This window comes from Phoenix dactylifera, chromosome 12 (assembly GCF_009389715.1).
Source record: "Phoenix dactylifera cultivar Barhee BC4 chromosome 12, palm_55x_up_171113_PBpolish2nd_filt_p, whole genome shotgun sequence".
NCBI classification, from domain to species: domain Eukaryota; kingdom Viridiplantae; phylum Streptophyta; class Magnoliopsida; order Arecales; family Arecaceae; genus Phoenix; species Phoenix dactylifera.
Window position 1 is genome coordinate 6172681 of NC_052403.1, and position 17594 is coordinate 6190274.

Below are 17594 nucleotides of genomic sequence, written 5' to 3' on the forward strand. Positions count from 1 at the left end.
ACAAATATTAATTTTAAAAGGATATTCATGCAAAATTCGATATTTAGAAGGGTATCTATACAAAAAAAATCTAAAAACAAAATAGAAAAATTAGGAAATTATGAGCCAATCTTTCTGAGAGATTGTCTTATGTAAAAATTAACCTCTCTAAATTTTTTTCTGGTTCATACTGTTATGGAGAATGAGAAGTGGATGAACTGCAATCGTGTCAAATTTTCAATCGCATCTTACCACTTAGTGACATGACTGCTTACCTTTAATTGAGAGAATAGATAAAAAGGTTGTTGCTTCTCGAATAGGTGGTTGGATAACTCTTCTAAATGTAGCAATAGCAGCTCTGCTATCTTATTATATGGAGATTTTTAAGCTCCCAAAATGGTTAATCTCGAGAACTAATAAGCTCCACAAAGTGTAATAGATGTCTCATGTCGTTTTGATTAGTTAGAAATAGAATTAATGCTCTCATGTCACTAATCATTTTAATTTCCATATAGCTGCGCAGTATACAAGACTCGGGGTTTGAAAAGAGTTAGATGAATCCAGGCTTACTTCTGTTTACCTAGAAGAAGTTTTTATATTTCAAACTTATGACGTTCGGGTGACAATAGAGCAACTTTAGACTCACTTTTAGCACTTGTTATAAGCTATCTAATTTTTTTTTTGTCGATGCTTCTTTTCCTAGGCTAATGACAGAAATGACCTTCAATGCTATCTTTTCGTGATTTAGATTTAAAAAAATTATGGCTACTCTTGGTCCTTTAAGAAGCATATATTCTCCACCATAAGGCAGGAGGCAATATGAGCACGCATTCTAACAAAGCACCATCTTTTGCTGAATTCCCTGAAAGCCTTGTTCTAACTAATCAGTGAAAATTGACTAATATCACTAATTTTAATAATAAGGAGCAAGGCCATCGCATTCCATCAAAAAAAGAGGAGGTAGAAGAATTTGGATGAACTAAACATTGGAGCAGTTGAGAGCTGATAGATCTTAAAATGAAGATCAGGGATAGCAGTTTCAACTCTGATGTAATTATGTGCTGCAAAACTGTCACGGTAAATAATTTGTAAAAATCAATCAATATCCTGCGGCAACAGATTAATGGTATTAATACATTTTTTCAATACTGGGATGACGAAGCTAGAATGAATTTTTTTTTTCTTTATTTATGATTAAACATGCTGAAAAGCATTTTGAATGTGATACATCATCTAATTTGCAAAACCTTCATTTCTTTTCTCCTAACTCCCCAGAACTGCACCCATATCATTAGAACACAGAACCAAAGAAAGACAAGAAAATCTAAGCATAAAGAAAACATAAACCAGACCAGTAGAAATCATCTACTCCCACAAATCGTATCGTTAAGTAATTCATGCTCGGTTCTGAAGATATCAGACATCGAATCTGGACTCCTTAGCACAGCCGTCACCTTATCGTCTCGAGTTTTCACCTTTCTTTGCACCCTTTGAACTGACCGCATGAATCAAAGTTCTTACAATACGAATTTTAACCTGACCTCGTTTTGGTGGCAGAGACTTTTCTTTCTGCAAGTTGCGGGAGATATGATATTCCATTGCCGCAAGCTGTTAAACAAATGGAAAGGCTGCAGGTAGGACTCGGATAGACCGTGATGTTAAGAAGCTGATTAGTTGAACTGATGAGGAGAAGACGAAACAAGTTTATATTTATAGGCAGATGGCCACAGGCTATTATTCTTTGGTGCAAGGTTCCAACCCAAGGAGAGCTCGAGAATAATCTTGAAATGTCAAAAGAAAGCTGGTAATTCTCACATCACAACGTGTTTAGAGATGCTTTTCCTAACAACATGGTGCAAATCACCATCAAAAAGCTTAGGAAGAAAAAAAAAAATATGAAAAGCAAGCGAGCTCATGGATCACATGCTAAAAAAGCATATTGAAATCACAAGGTAGGCCAAGGAGTTCCTTCTGGTCTGGAACCCGTTACTCTCTGTGCTACCGTTTAGTGTTCTCCTAATTCTGTGTTCTCAAGTCCAAAACCATGGTTTAGTTATTAGTCTGGACTCTAGAGAATCACAGCTTTCGGGTATCATCAGGTTGTGTTGCACGCTTGCAGCAGTTTCTTTATGAAGATGGTGCCCATAAAGGCAACTGACGTAACAGCTTTAGCTCTTGCGAATTCTTTAGCTTGAATTCGGCAACTGACGTAACAGCTTTAGCTCTTGCGATTTGCGAATTCTTTAGCTTGAATTCGGCAACTGATGTAACGGCTTTAGCTCCAAGGTGCACGCACGCCCTGGGGACGGTCGCGGTTCCGTCGCGCAGTGACTGCGAACGCTTGCCACGATTCTTCTTTCTGGCTAATTCCGAAGTGGAATTCGGCACCTGATATGATGGCTCTAGATCTACATAACTCAGATGGACCGTAGTAAATCAATTTTGAATCACAGCCGTCAAGACCTCACGGTCCCAGATGTTACGGAGATGGTTTTGATTGATTGAATAGTAAATGGCTCAGCAGGATTTCCTCGCACGAGTCTCGCTCCCTGGAATGATAGCTTCACGTGGACGCCATCGCGCCGGCAACCTTCCGGACGAGAGAAAGGAAAGAGAGAAGCCAACGGACGGACGCCTCTGAAAAAAAAAAAAAAAAAAAACAGCCGACGGACAGAGTGAAGAGAGCTCGAGGTTATTTCTATTAATTCTATCTCCTCGTCTGAGACTTCGTCGGGCATAGGAGGAGGAGGAGGAGGAGGACGAGAGGAGAAATAAAGATAGTAAAAGGAGAGAGGAGGGCGAGATCGAGGGCGAGATGGATGATTACGCGAGGGAGATGATGGACCTGAAGACCCTTGTCACTCGAACTCTCGAGAAGAAAGGCGTCCTCGCCAAGATTAGGGTAATCCCCTCTTCCTCTCATTTCCCCTTCTTTCTATTGCTTGCATCGAACGAACGCTTTCTTGGGGAATTTAGGGTTTCACGTCTTCTTCCTTCATTTTTTTTTTCTGTTAGTTTTACCGGATGAATTCGACGTTAGCAAATGTTTCTGAAGAGATTCGTCCTGATGGATGGGTTTCTTTGTCTGTCTCTCGAACTGATTCTGCTGTAGGGTTTAATGGATGGGCTGTTTCATATTCTCTTTTCTTATAATTCCGAGCAAGTGCTGTGATTTAGCAGCACAATGTTGGTAATTAGAAGAAGTAAGGCCTTTCGGTATTGTTTTATAGGAGTTTTTACTGGTGGCATGATCGATTGCACTTCTTTTGTTGTAGAATTATACATAAGTCCATTGTTTCTGATCTGGTCCTTCAGGGTTTCTAGTTTTATAGAGTTTTTGTTCTTGATCTAGTGTTTCATTTTGCGGCCGCATGGAATCCCTAAAGCTGGGTGTTTCTTTGAAATTGTGTTCTGATCTTAGAGATCAGTCAGCGAAGAAAAGTTTGGCTTTTAAAATATGGGATTTATGATTTAATGCATTTCTGTGCTGCAATTTGCTTTAGATTAGGGTTTTTCTATAGGGTTAAATCATATCCGCTAGAGGCTCGTTTCTGTTTGGTCTACATTGTTCTGATGACATTATTTGAGTTCCAGTCTTTAACCTTGTGCATTGCATGGTAGTACTCTTTGCACTCTACAATGAGGCAATTTAAATATCCAGCGATTACTTGTTGAAACAGCTAATTTGGGATTTTTATTGTTTTGTGTCAAATATTGTGGTAGGCTGAGCTGAGGGCAAGTGTCTTTGAGGCAATAGAAGAAGAGGATCGGGTTGTTGAAAATGAAGACAGCGTACCTCCTGCATTGCTTGGTAGCTGCAATGATCGTGCTAAGCAGCTGCATGCCTCTCCTTCAGGTTTCTGCTAATTGCTTTCACAAATATGGTGGATCCATGGTTAGATTTATAATTTTTGGGCAGTCTGGTGAATTACTGCCGACGTGTCTTTTTAGTTAGACCACCAGAATTGTTTAGACCCAGCATAAGTGCATTCTTGTTGTTACCTAAGGTCTCAACAAGAAAAAAAAAAAGAGACCTGCGATGTGTTTCTCACTGCTTGTTCATGATCATGGTTCTCTTAGTTTGGTTGACTTGGTTGAATCGTATGAAATTGTGGCTACCTAAACTCACAAGTCACAAGCACTTGACCTTTATATGTTAACCTAGCAAACTATCAACACAATAAAATCGTAAACATTTCTAGAGATTAATTAAAGGATTTAAGCTGTAAACCAAGCTGATTCTTCCATCTGCTATTATAAGTGGCGCGATATGTTTATAGATAGTTTTGTAACTTATATCACACAATATTGTATAACATGAGCTGAGCTGTGATTTAATCAAGCCCAGTGTAGCCTTGTTTGAATCAGATGTGTTTCGTTAAATTCTCCTGGTTCAGACTTCAGTTTTTTGATTTTAAATCCATCCTATGTGCTCTAGGTAATCTGAGAACCAGATGAACTAATATCAGCTCAATAGAAGTAATAAATATGATTTGGATAAAGCATTGGAATCTTCCCTCTCTTTGTTGTAAGATCTGTGGTACCTGCTTTTAGTTTTTAATATTATTTCTAGTTATGTTGATAAGCACCTTCTACTTGTTACAGGAAGGCTACTCACAGCATTAATATGTGAATACTTGGAGTGGGCCCAGCTAGGACACACACTCAAAGTTTACTTGCCTGAGTGTAATTTGGTAATCACGCAATTTAGTCTATGTTTTGCAGAGCTGCTACTGTACAAGGCTTGATAATAAATAATTAGGGTAACAATTTTTACCTTATGTTATTTCTGCTTTTCAGCCAAAGGATTTTTGGAAAGCTGAACTGCGAGATTTTAGCAGCAAAAATGGGTATGACATGAACAGGAGTGTGGAAAATGGTCCTCTACTTTTAGATGTTCTTGAAGGATATTTTAAATATGAGGTCCGGTACTTCTTGTCTTACTTTATCAGCTCATTGCTATGTTTTTACAGTTTTACTTTTAGGTTTGAGTACACTAGGACTTTTATCAAGATGAGCAAATATGATATAGGCATAAAAGTTGGTAATTTTTATTTTAATCAATGATGCATGTTTAAAAGGTTATAAGCTGAAAGCCTGAAACTATTTAGCAAACGAAAAATAGGAAGGTCCTTTAAAATTTGTATTTGGTTTACAAGGCAAATCAAGGGCTTTAGTATTTTAGTATCCGTGTGCATTCAACTAAGACTAGTATAATAGGGTCCTTTAATTTGAGTACTTTGGTTTAAATAACTTATCCATGGCAATAAGCATAATCATTCAATACTTTATATAATATATTTGGTATTAAGATCTTTTTCTTCCATACCTGTCCTTGATAGCTTTTATAATCAATTAATAAGCCATCATATAGTTGGATATGGCTTCTGAGGGTCTTAATATCTAACTTATATGATCAAGTTATTAACATGTGCCATAATTTCTGTTGTTCAGTGGTGAATTAATTTGTTATCAACATTAATCTGTACTTCATTTTAGTGGGCCATTTGAATATTTTGAAGTGGAGATCATCATCAAGCCGAACTCTTTTTTCTTTGCATGTCCTTCAAACTATTCAAGTTGCCCTAGTCTCCAATCACCAATCTGCACTTGCTCACTCAACATGGACATTGTACCAAATCTTTGGATTAATAAAAATTTCAATTGGTTTTATAATTACCCACAACTTAGATTATATGTATGCTATATATATCCCCCTAAAAAAAAAACAACCTAAAGGAGTTTGAGATAGTTAAGATAACTTTTTTTGAGCTAAAAAATATCTTACCCTGGGAAGTGGGCCTTCTTCCAACCACACAACATTTTTTATCTATTACAGGTCATAATTACATGCAATAAGGATTTTAATCCGAACAATAGTAAGAAAGAGTTCTGGTTGTACAGTTCTAGATTGTCTAACAAATTCTTTCTTGTAGATTTTCATATACTTCACCAAATGGTGTCCATGGCTCAGCCCTTTTCCACTTAATGATCCTCCTTTCTGCAAAATGAAAAAGCCTTGTCTTCTAATAGGGTGGCAATTTCTGACTTGGAACTGCTCGCCTTCCTAAAATGAATGGGTTTCGATGAGTGTTTTCTACAATTTGGTTGAGTTTGGGTTACTTGAGATCAACTCATTTGTAAATGGATTGGGTTTGGATATGAACCTCGGATCTGATGGGTCATGATGTGTTGGACAAACCCTTAGAATCTGGCCCTAAGCATCTGCGATAATGGTAACAGTCAGAGGGTTATGGTTTGGTTAAGGCTTGGTTCAGGTGATTGGGAAGGTCTTGTAGTTAATAGTGAAGGAGAACAGAAAGCTGGAGTAGATAGCATATTTAGCATTTGTCATGCTTTTGCCACTATACTTTCTTTTATCTATCTCATCTTTTATGTTAAACCTTAGATACCTTCTACTTAGCTCCATTTTGTTTTTATTTTGTAAGGTATACAACTAAAAAGTGAAGTCATAAGTGTGTTGACAATTTGTATATATGTGCATATAAAATAATTGGGTTCAGTACCTGATTATAAATAGGTTAAGTATGGTTTAAGGATTTGTTGCATTCTTTTCATGCATGTGTATATTTTTAGAATTTGTTGCACTTGTAAGATAATTATACAGAAGATTAACCTAATATAGAATGATAAATGACTATTCCCATCGAGCAAATATCTTTGATAGACCAACTGTCAGAGAATTCAATATCCTCACTCCTGTAACTCCTAGACTGCTACCTTTGGTGCAGGTTGGACACTTTCCAATCTTCCATTGGTGTCCTCATATACTCCTGATATTACTGACTTCATTTTCTTAAGGAGTTGTTGCTGCATCTCCCACCTTTGCATTGAAAAAGAGAAAGAAGAAGAAAAATGTAGAAATACATATACTTTAGCAGCTACAGAGGCAACAAAGACAACTGGTTTGCAGGGGTTGCCCTGTCTTGATACATTCTTTTTAAGTCTAAGAAATCCTTAATTTTCTTGTAGGTTTGATGCCTCCTCAATCCAATCCCATTCCTAAATTGAATATAACTTTTATATTGTTGGTCTCATTATTATGATTTCAAAAAATAAGGGATCACATCCACTATATTCAATTAGCTGCTCCGAGCTAATGTATGGCTTTTCAATTATCCTTTGCCCCTTTCCCTCCTTGTAGCTTGCTAGGAGTCTCAACCTCATAGTAAGATTCCAGCTGCCATTCAGGCTATTTTCATACAATGTTGTTGCACCATATTTCCTCCTGATAAATGATTTTAAATATTTTGAGCTCTCTTTGGAGCAGAATAAATACATTTCGCCTTCTCTTGGCCGACAGCTCGATACACAAGGACTGACATGGAAATTTGGATTCTAATATAAGAATCAAGCCCCTTCTCTTCTCTCTACTGTATTTATATGGATTTCTGTTATGATTGCCACCCAGCCAGCGTGCCTTTTAGGTATCATCAATTTGTGATCAATGAAAGATCAACCAGGCCACTTGTTGCTCGTGATGGTGCTGCACTTGTTAATATTTGAAAACTGATGACAAAGTTACTTTTGATTCTGGTAGCTTTCATATCTTAGCTATTTATACACTGGCCATTCTGAATGTAGCATCAGCCCCTTTTCTGGTATTTCAGTATCTATTTCCTTAATTTTTTTCCTTCATGTGGTTGTTATGATTTATGATTGACAAGTGGAATTACAAAGTATATTGCTTACGTCCGTTGATTTTCTCCCCCTGTATTCTGAATCATGTTAAATAGAACCTGTCTCAAGCAAGAGCAGCTGGAAGGAGAATAATTAATACAGAGACTGACTCCATGTTGGGTACAGAGTCCAGAAACACTCGAAGGCCATCATCATCATCATCATCTTCTGTTGGTGGAGGCTTACCTCCAATGGGAAGGTAAGTCTGAAAAGTCTTGCATGTGTTGCAACATTGTTTTAGAACCTTTTCTCACTTTGTTTCAATATTTTGTTGATGGATATGATAGGCCAATCTCGGTTTCCCAGTCATCAGGTAACTAACAATCATATATCTATGGAACTAGTCTTCTGCTTTTATGTTACCTTTTGTCTCTGACATTAGTGCCTTCAGACCGGAGATTAGGTTCCTCAGCCTCTAATATCCGGAAGGATGATTACAATTGGAGATATGACGCTGATGAGCTTTCAGAAGATGTGATTCGAGCTTCAAATGCTTTAGAAAACATTCAGTTGGACAGAAAAGCACGGAATTTGACCACATCATGGAGGTATATTTGGGTTTAACATATTTTTGTTTCTAATAAAAATAAATCAAGTGCATTATTTTCAGTATGTTGTCTTGTAAATATGTTTCAAGGTGCTACTTGTTTGTTAGTCGGCTACTTGTTTATTAGTCGGCTACCCTTTCTTAGATTCGGCTGTTTTAGTTAGTGTTGTATGGACATGGACGTGATGATCAGATTCAGACACATCTAAGTGTCATCTAAGTGTCTGACTTGGCAAGAGCATAAAATGGAGAGATGGGGATATCTAGGATAGAATATAATTCTAACTAAATGACATATGTTTATACCTTTAGATATTATATAATAGAAAATATTAAATGATATTATTTGCAAGGCCTTTTAATACAAATGTTTCTTATCTAAACTCCCTAATTAATTTAAGGCTATGAGAAAAATAACATTTTGCAAGTTATTTTAATACGTACATCCTTGACAATCCTTTTTTTTAAAAAAAAATAAATGCTCATTTTTAACATCAATATAGAGGTTGGAACTCATTGTTGGTAGGGCTGAGCTCTCCACCAATCGACAAAAGTTGCAGATAAAGAATTTCATAAGTATCTTAGTGTCTTAAATGCATCCAGCAAAGGTTTTGGGGGCTGGATGTGAGTCTCTAGTTAACACTACTTTTAGTGCACATGATTCTGCATGTCACATGTTCACTGGATTCATCTGGATAGTATCCATCATCTAGTCATTATCAAATATTTAAAGTGCATGTTGTTTCCATTAAGTTTGTGGTGGTCGGAAGTGTGGCCACTGTCAACTTTTTCTCAATTTTCCACCACCTATAATTTGAGAAGTATTTTGAGTTCTAAATTTTCTCCTCCCTGGCTTTTATTATGGTTTCAGGCATTTTAGATCCTCTCAATCACAAAAGGAAAATTAATTATAATTATATTTTTTTCATCTGGATTCTGACTGCAGGCATGCTGGTGATGGTAAGGATGATGGCAAGGTGGATCATCGTTAGTGTCTTTTGTGGCTTGCGTTTGTAATTTTCTATCTTGTTTTATTTCTGTTTGTGTGAACGATATCAAAATGTGGAAGCCAGTTTATGTAAGATGGTAGTACGTGCTCTTGGTATTCCTTTCATACTTTTTCTCTCTTTGCTGCATTTAAGTTCAGATGGCAGTCTAAGATATCAATCTAAGCACCTTGTAGCTGACTCCTCCTATGCTAGCCTTGGATGCTATGGAGCATGATTCAGTTAAGAGGCTTGTACTTGGTATTATGTACGCTGAATTGTTTGCATTGGGTGGGTTTGTACGGTATTTTGTTTGGAAGTGCTGACAGTAAAATTTCTTCAGTCAGTTAACGGGGATTTTGGTTGTGTAGGAGTCTTGTGTGTGTAGAATAATTCATGCTTCGAGTGTTTCTTTTTGGATGATCTGAAAAACGGTTGACAAGGTATGCTGCCCCAGATTTTACTTGGGTTTCAGATATGTGGTGCGGTGGGTTTTGTAACATCTAAGTTTTGTTTCGTCGAATTATTTTTCAGCGTTTTATATTACTTGTCTTCTGGCAGGTCCAAGGAATCTCTGAAAGGTGATTTTCTGTAATGGTCTTCATCTTGGATGCCTAACTTTGACGGCAGAATGATATGCCTTCTCGTAGTAGTAGCATCGGATGGGTTCTTATTTCCCCAATGTTAGGTAAACTGTGAGAAATAATATTAGGGCCTCGGTGTGCTGGATGAACTGCCAAGAAGGCCAGTAATTATTAATCAGGGTGGAGAAAAGTATTCCCCACATGTTGCATAAGGAAAATATTATATAATTATTTGGTTTTCTTCTTTTTTTTTTTCATCCCTCTGTGTAAATCAGCCGAAGAACACCGTGCATCGATGGGGGTGAAGACTCGTATTGACTATGATGTGATGTTTTTTTGTAGCTGGAAAGGTCGGCTTTTCTCATGCCCAATGAATGAAACTGCTCAAGCAGTTTAATTAGAGCTGTTTCATTCTCTCATGGGTTTGAAAACTTGAGGAAGGAAGAGACCCAATTGATAGGAGGGATGGGGCGCGCAGCAATAAAGGCGAACCACCTAGGCTTGTGTTGGGCTTTACCGTGAAATCAAATAATAACGGTCTAATTTCTCAGTGTTCTATAATCTAAATGTGACGGTTGTGGATAACACACGATTTGTTTGGTGGGTGTCCATTTACTACTCAAGATGTCATGTTATATTATTTTTTTCTTAACAAATTAATATATAAGGGCAGGTTTAATTCATTATTCTACGAGTTTTGATTTTATAAAATTGTCGAATTTATTTATTTATTTATTATTATTACTACTAGTACTATTATTATTATTATTATTTGGGTACATTTGGGGGTCAGTAGACTTCAGTATTAAAAAGTTTAATAACAGCATTTTCCAACGTCAAAGAAACAGGTTTCAGCTTTCCTAACGCTGCGGGGAGGGGAGTATTCCTTTTTCCGGTTAAGCTTTCTAACACCGTGGGGAGGGGAGTTTTCCATATTTTTTTTTTCCCTTTTCCCCCACTCCCCACACCCGTCCTTCCATATTTTTCTAGAGCACGTGCATGGCTGTCTAACAACCAGTCCACCCATGGACCGTCCGTTTCGTGGTGTCCGTACGAAGAAGAATATTGTAGCGTGACCGAAAACCGTGACCCCCGCGTGACCCGTGCGCCCTCAGCCTCATAGAGCCACTCGTCCAGCCCTCTAAGCGTCCATATTCGTAGAGTTCAGTATGCCGGTCACAAAACCGTACTGTTAGGCCAGAGTTTGTTGCGGCTCCTCCACGTGCTCTCTCCTCACTCACTCCAATTTCGGGTAGTGCCACCCCTTCCAACCTTCTCACCTAATTTCAATTTGTACGACTTAAATAAAAATATTTTAATCATTATGTCACAAATGTAGCTCATAATTCTTTTTCCTTCTCAACCACCCAAATTTAACTTTCCCGGGAGGACTTGGGGCTCCAAATGGAAACCATATCGCACACGTAGCGACTATTTTGGCCTTCGTTTCATCCCTCGAATTCTAATCGAGCTCAGGAAGCTCGGGTTGAGTTCGTCTTTCCGTCCAGGATAAACGCATTACAACTCCCTCTCTCATCAGTGGAAGCCAAATGCCTACTACTTCCCATACAAACTATTTACTTAAACCAGCTCCTTCAGCCCGTCCATCGTTTGCTTATCCACATGGTACATCTACTCTCCTTTTTTCTACTTTTTTTGTCCAACTCATATATGTTATATATGGATCCAACTATGCGTACAGGCTTTTACATTATTATTTTTCTTCTCCCCTTCTATTCCTCCTCCTCATTTTTCAAACCTAACGGTCTCCTTACCTCTCCGGATTTTCTTCTGCTCTGCTTGTCTCGTCGTTCCAGGAAGACTATTCTCTCTGCTATCATCTCTTGGTCCCAGTCCAAGCCTCAGCTCCCTCCACCAATCCGCTCTACCTTTCTCCCTGCTTATATCCCCGCCGCCATTTTCCCGCTGTTCTCTCTCTCTCTCTCTCTCTCTCTCTCTCTCTCTCTCTCTCTTCATTTTTAGTTTTTATGTTTGCTCATGCTTTTCTTCTCGAAAAGATTTCGAGGAGTTGCCGCCTGGTCTGCAAGCTTCTGGGTGCGTTTTCTATTTCACCGAGTTCAATTTACTTTTGGCGCAGGAAACCTTTTATGCTTGTTTGTTTGGAGCTCTTTTTTCTTTTGTCAGATCCGGTTCCTTTCTGCATCTAAAAGTTCCTAAATGTGGAAGAATTCGAACTTATAATTGCTACGGTGTTATAAGGTCGTACTTGTGCTCGATTTGCTGTCGGAATTAAACCAGATAGACATCTACACTATGACCGATTTGTGGCATCTGAAGTTTTATAGGACTTCGGAAGAAAAGTTTATCTATATGTCTGCTTAAATCACTTTGGATAGCTCTTCATTCTCGAGAAGGTGGCCATGGAGGGCTTGCTGGTTGGGTTGCATGAGGTTCATACGTTCTCTGCAAGATGCTTAAAATATTCGCTACATGTTGCACTAATACAAAAACCGGATGATTGATGGATGGATTTCTTTCTTCTTTTTTTTTTTGTATTTCTATTTTAAACTGCAAGACATGTTCCTGATTGTTCTTGGTGATCTCATCTCATAATGTTCGAGATAATAAGGGAGGCTAATTAGAAAGCCACCACCTGGCTTTTATTAATGATAAAAAGCTATTTACATTCAGGAGTAGGTTACACGAAAAATTACGTAGTTATCTTTTCCTTTTTCTTTCTTATTTTTTTGAGAATAACAGTGATGGTGTATTCAATTATTTCATAGAAATGACAGAAGAATCACCAATGTCGAAACCCTGGGAAACACCTCCCATGATCCAATCAGAACTCTTGTCTCTTGTTCGCTTGTTTTACTCTCCGCCGATCAATAATAGCAGTATCTTTTGCAGGTCCGAATGACATGTAAATATTCGAATCTTGAATGTGAGGCAGCACAACCATAATTTGCTTCAAGCAACAGTACTTAACTTGTCGGTTTGCTTGGGGAGTTACGTTGCATTTCACTGGAGAAAACTATGCTATATAGCAATTTCAAATCTGTTGATATCTGTGGCTTGAGTTTGATCGCGGTGCTGTCAACCATACATATCGTTTGAGTACTAATAAGTTGTAGTTTGGGGAGATGCAAGACGCAGAGAAGATTGCTGCGGCTAGACCTGTGGCTTCTAGACCTTATAATTCCAATCTCAGGTCCTTCTCAGAGCTCCTTGCTGATGCCATGAATGCTTCTCCTGCGACTTCATTTGCTGAGGCAACGGTCGCCATCAGGCCAAAGACTCTGAGATTTAAACCCCCACCAAACGCTGCCCCAGCTGAAGTTTCATCCCTGGTGAGACATAAGGATGTCAATTAAATAAAATTGGTTGTTAGCTTGCTCCTTTATGTATGGTCCATCTGTTATCATTGTTTTATTTGGCCTCTTTCATCAATTAATAATACAATCGCAGGATAATATATCTGAATCAGATGCGTTCAACTTATCTGATAAGTCATCCACTAAGATTTCAAAAGCAGATTATAAGACAAGGGTCTTATGCAAACCTGCAGCAAGAGTTGTTTCGAGGACCACCGCTTCTCGCTTGGCAAATCTGGTCAGTATGTCCTCTTTTATGTGCTCTCTTTGCAGAAGTATTGCGCCGATCAGTTGGTTCGAATGAATACAATTATAGGTCGTGATTTCAGACTCTTTTACAAACAGTTCACTTTGAAATATCTAGTTCACAGGCATCCTGTATGTCTCTTATAATGAAATTTCCGATAATTTACTTCCTACTAAGAAAGTGGTGCCTTATTATTCTTCCAGATTTGATGATCATTTGAACTTTACTTGAGGAGACATGAAATGGATGATCTTTCATACATAAGAACTACAATGTGTGATGCTGTTATCGGAACATAAAACATTCGGTATCTTTGTTTTTTCCAGGGAAACTTTGATGCCAGTCATAAAAAAACAGCCATGGGTGTGGAAGCCCCAGTTCATGTTCTGGAGCAAGAAAAACACCAATTCCAGTACAAGCCTACTCTCAACTGTCAACAGAATTCATCTCCACCCATGGCTAAGAACCAATTTTACGAGCCTTCAAATTCTGTGCCTCCGAACACACAACAGGATCCAAGAACTCAACAACCAGCAGCCGGTGGAGATCGACCTTCTTTCGATGGTTATAACTGGAGAAAGTATGGGCAAAAGCAAGTGAAAGGAAGCGAATGCCCACGAAGTTACTACAAATGTACGCATCCAAATTGTCCTGTAAAGAAGAAGGTTGAGAGATCGCTCGACGGCCAAATAGTTGAAATTGTCTACAAGGGCGAACACAATCATCCTAAGCCTCAGCCCCCCAAGCGACTCTCATCGGGGTCGCAAGGCCAAACCGTTGTTTCCGAAGGCCATGGGAGAGAGAGCGGCAATCCATTGTGGAAACGCCATCTTGTTGGGGGGAATGTATCTGATGGACAAGTTGAGAACGGCAACGAAATAAGTCTTCCAGACACAACCTCTCGTCTTGGGCTGGCTCATTTTTCTCACGACCTACCTTTAGCTACATCATACAATAGCGTTGCCAAGAATCCTGACACCATTGGTGGACTTAGTGGGGCCTCCGAGGTTGGAAACGCCACAGCAAGCTTAGATAATGACAAGCCAAATTATAAGAGAAGGTATGTCGTGTATTGCTCTACAAGTTTCATATGTATAATTTTTGAGTTACCAACTTCTATACGCTTGTTCTCAACAATTACCACCACAGAAAAAAAAAGAAAAAAGGTAAAAAAAAAGAAAAAAAGAAAAAGAAAAGAAGTTTATTGGCTTGATAAGAATGCCTTGAAGCATGCAACAATATTGATGTCTAAGAGGATATATAGTCATATCTCTCCATGTGTATGGTTCTAGTGACACTGTCCCTTCAGATGAAGAGAGCCAGTGCAATTTCCATCATGTTTTTTAAATAGGAAATAAAATCCACCATGTTTCAATCGATGCTTACAAAATCAATCGGTGCATAATGACTGATCGTCGAAGTAACAAATAAGTTGGCTCTTCGTAACATGCAAAACTATTATCCAGAAAACACATCTCATAAATTTTACAACATAGTACATATGAACAAGCACATTCAGAATTTCATGTGAGTATAGAAATTATCCCATGCCTAACAAGCTCTCTCATCACAGGAAGAATGAGGATCAAGTTGGTGGAGCAGGTACCATAACGGAAGGTGTTGCAGAGCCTCATTCTGCGACGCAGACTTCAGTAGAATCAGATGTCTCAGGAGATGGATTTCATTGGCGAAAATATGGACAGAAAGTAGTGAAGGGAAATTTATATCCGAGGTAAATACTTGATGTTTCTTTCATTAAACCAGCAGTCAAGAGAGCAGAGACTGGAGAATTTACTACCAGCACGGTGAAGGCTATAACACGAGCATATGTATATGTTTAATTATGTCTACATACAAGCATGCATACATGTGTGTACATATAAATATTTATGTATATATGTGTATGTGCATGTAATGTGTGTATATATTGTGCATGGTTTATTGCGTATATATATCTATATATATATGTATACCTATATGTATAGAGTTGCTCTTGATCATCTAATGGTTTATTGTAACACCAACCACAAGATCTGCTGATGAATCGAATTTCTTTCTTGCAGAAGTTACTACAGATGCACCACTCCCAACTGTAACGTGCGCAAGTATGTTGAGAAGGCATCAGATGATTCAGGATCTTTCGTCACAACATATGAGGGAAAACACAATCACACGATGCCAGCTAAAAAGACGAACCTAGCTGCTTCTGACCCTGATGCAGTAGGCCTAAACAACTCCAGGCATAATTTGAACACCTGAAACAAGGGTGGGAAAGCATGGTTTGAAATTTATCTGATGATCTACCTGACAAGCTGTGATGTTTCTTTTCAGAATCAAGCAATCTCCAACCTGGAAACGAATTTGATGGTCAAAGAGTTTTAGTTATGTTCCGAGAGGCTCCGCATGGTCGCAGCATTGGTGCTCATGGTTATCTTGATCTTTATTTTTCTATAGTATTCGGTACAGCTGATGGAGACCACTTGGTAGATTCATGTTACTGAAGCTTATAATACTCTGAAGTTCTTTCATTCAGAAATGCTATGAATCTCATCAAGGGTTTGCCTTTTATTTCTCATGAAAATTGTATTTTAATGGCTATTCAAAAGGCTCTGCCTTTTCAACTAATGGCTTGTAGTACTCCCAAAGTTTGAATGTCCATTAAGAATTGATCCACAAATGTATCCAAAGTTTTGCCTTCTCTTTCTCATGGCAACTGCATTTTGTTGCTTTTTATTGATTTAGGATGTCAAGGAAGTTGTTAACGCTGCAGGTTGAATTTTCTATCCTCTGTTTTCAGTATTATGGGGCAGAGTCATCATCTGAGAGCGCATTCTACTTGAACTAAAACAGTCCTTTTACATGTACCGATTTATAAATGTTATGATAGGTGAGTAAAAGTCATCCTGGTCATTGATTGTTTATTCTTTTTTTTTTTTTTGACATTAAGCATTGATTTCCCATAAATGATGCTTATAAAATGGCAATTTCTGCATGCTTGTAGATGGCCATTTGTTTTCACATGTTGCCCATAGGACTTTCAATACTGATGCAAAGTATGTATTTTTTTTTTCAATTATAGTCAACGCAAGAACTCAAGATTCTTGTACAAGGGAAGAAGCAAGTTTAACAACAAATTTATGAACCCTTCACTCTTTTTGGAGGACCAGAAGGCTGAAGTTAAAAGGCTTAGAAGACATTTACATTGGTAGAATTAACGTTTGCTACTTCAGTTTTGCTTTGTCTCCCCTTGGTTGCAGCCTTTTCTGTAGAAGCCTGGGAGGTTGATCTGATTCAATGCAGCACCAGGTACACCTCCTAGAGAACACTAAATAGGTAGGTATACCTAATGTTTCGGCTCACAAGATTCTGTCCTGCCCAGGGGTTAAAAGACCCCCTAAATCTAAAAGCATCATAAAAGCTTTAGGAATCTTTTTCTAAGCATTTAAGGGCTTCATGAATGACTGTCTTACACGTTGATGTATAAGACCATGAGTGAGGTCTGTATCAAGGAGAACGAAGAAAACAAGCCACAACTCAAATTCAGCTACCGCAATAAATACTGGCAGATTTTTCGTGCCTCCCATGATTCTAGAATCATTCAAGCAAGTGACAACTTAAGTCCAGCTACCGCAATAAATACTGTCAGATTTTTGCGATTTCCATGATTCTAGGATCAGTTTTTTATTTTTGTAAATATTACCATTTATTGTGTTGTAAATTTTCTTTCAGTTACATATTTTGTACGCCTAAAATTATGCTTTTCTGATTGTATAAATATACAGAGTATGAATAGAAATCATTGGTGAGTTCAAAATTCAAAACCAGTGTGCGTTCTCTTTAGTCTGATTTTTTTAAAATCTTTTCGGCCTCAATCTTGTTGAAGCTTTTTGAAAGGTACTGAGGAATATAAATTGGTGGAAAGAAGTATCTGACTAACTTGTAACTAATCAGCGTGACAAAGCTGGAATGGCTTCTCCTTGGACAAACAGTTTCTTTGGATGAGAAATTAAGTAGATATTCAAATCGGGAGGTAAATAACTAAATATAAAAGAATTTGATATTTACTAATTTACAAAAAACTAATATTGAAATATTTTTATCAAAAAATTATTAAGTAGAAGCAGAAGATGATATATTGTTTTATTGAGTCTCTTTTCCATGTTTTCTTTTCAGGTGGGAGAAGCAGCAGCAGCGGCAGCAGAGCCAGCACAGTAT

At 38.0% G+C, this 17594-nt stretch overlaps 2 protein-coding genes across 4 annotated transcripts; both read left to right on the top strand.

Annotated features, from left to right (window-relative positions):
- Window positions 1-2529: 2529 nt before the first annotated feature.
- LOC103696288 (protein TONNEAU 1a-like) lies at window positions 2530-9583 on the top strand. The gene is made up of 8 exons (XM_008777859.4): window positions 2530-2881; window positions 3703-3835; window positions 4585-4673; window positions 4780-4902; window positions 7737-7879; window positions 7968-7993; window positions 8072-8228; window positions 9174-9583. Exons 1-8 carry the CDS (start codon window positions 2795-2797, stop codon window positions 9217-9219), a joined length of 804 nt encoding a protein of 267 aa, XP_008776081.1. The 5' UTR covers window positions 2530-2794; the 3' UTR covers window positions 9220-9583.
- Window positions 9584-11406: 1823 nt separating this feature from the next.
- LOC103696297 (WRKY transcription factor 44) lies at window positions 11407-16079 on the top strand. 3 transcript variants are annotated; one of them, XM_039132447.1, is made up of 7 exons: window positions 11407-11423; window positions 12669-13108; window positions 13227-13370; window positions 13706-14439; window positions 14953-15111; window positions 15443-15619; window positions 15711-16079. In XM_039132447.1, exons 2-7 carry the CDS (start codon window positions 12902-12904, stop codon window positions 15742-15744), a joined length of 1455 nt encoding a protein of 484 aa, XP_038988375.1. In that variant the 5' UTR covers window positions 11407-11423; window positions 12669-12901; the 3' UTR covers window positions 15745-16079. The 3 variants fall into 3 exon arrangements, with proteins under 3 accessions (XP_038988375.1, XP_017695865.1, XP_008776094.2); XM_017840376.3 differs by lacking the exon at window positions 11407-11423 and adding an exon at window positions 11539-11852; XM_008777872.4 differs by lacking the exon at window positions 11407-11423 and adding an exon at window positions 11539-11852 and having other exon boundaries at window positions 15443-15599.
- Window positions 16080-17594: the final 1515 nt, after the last annotated feature.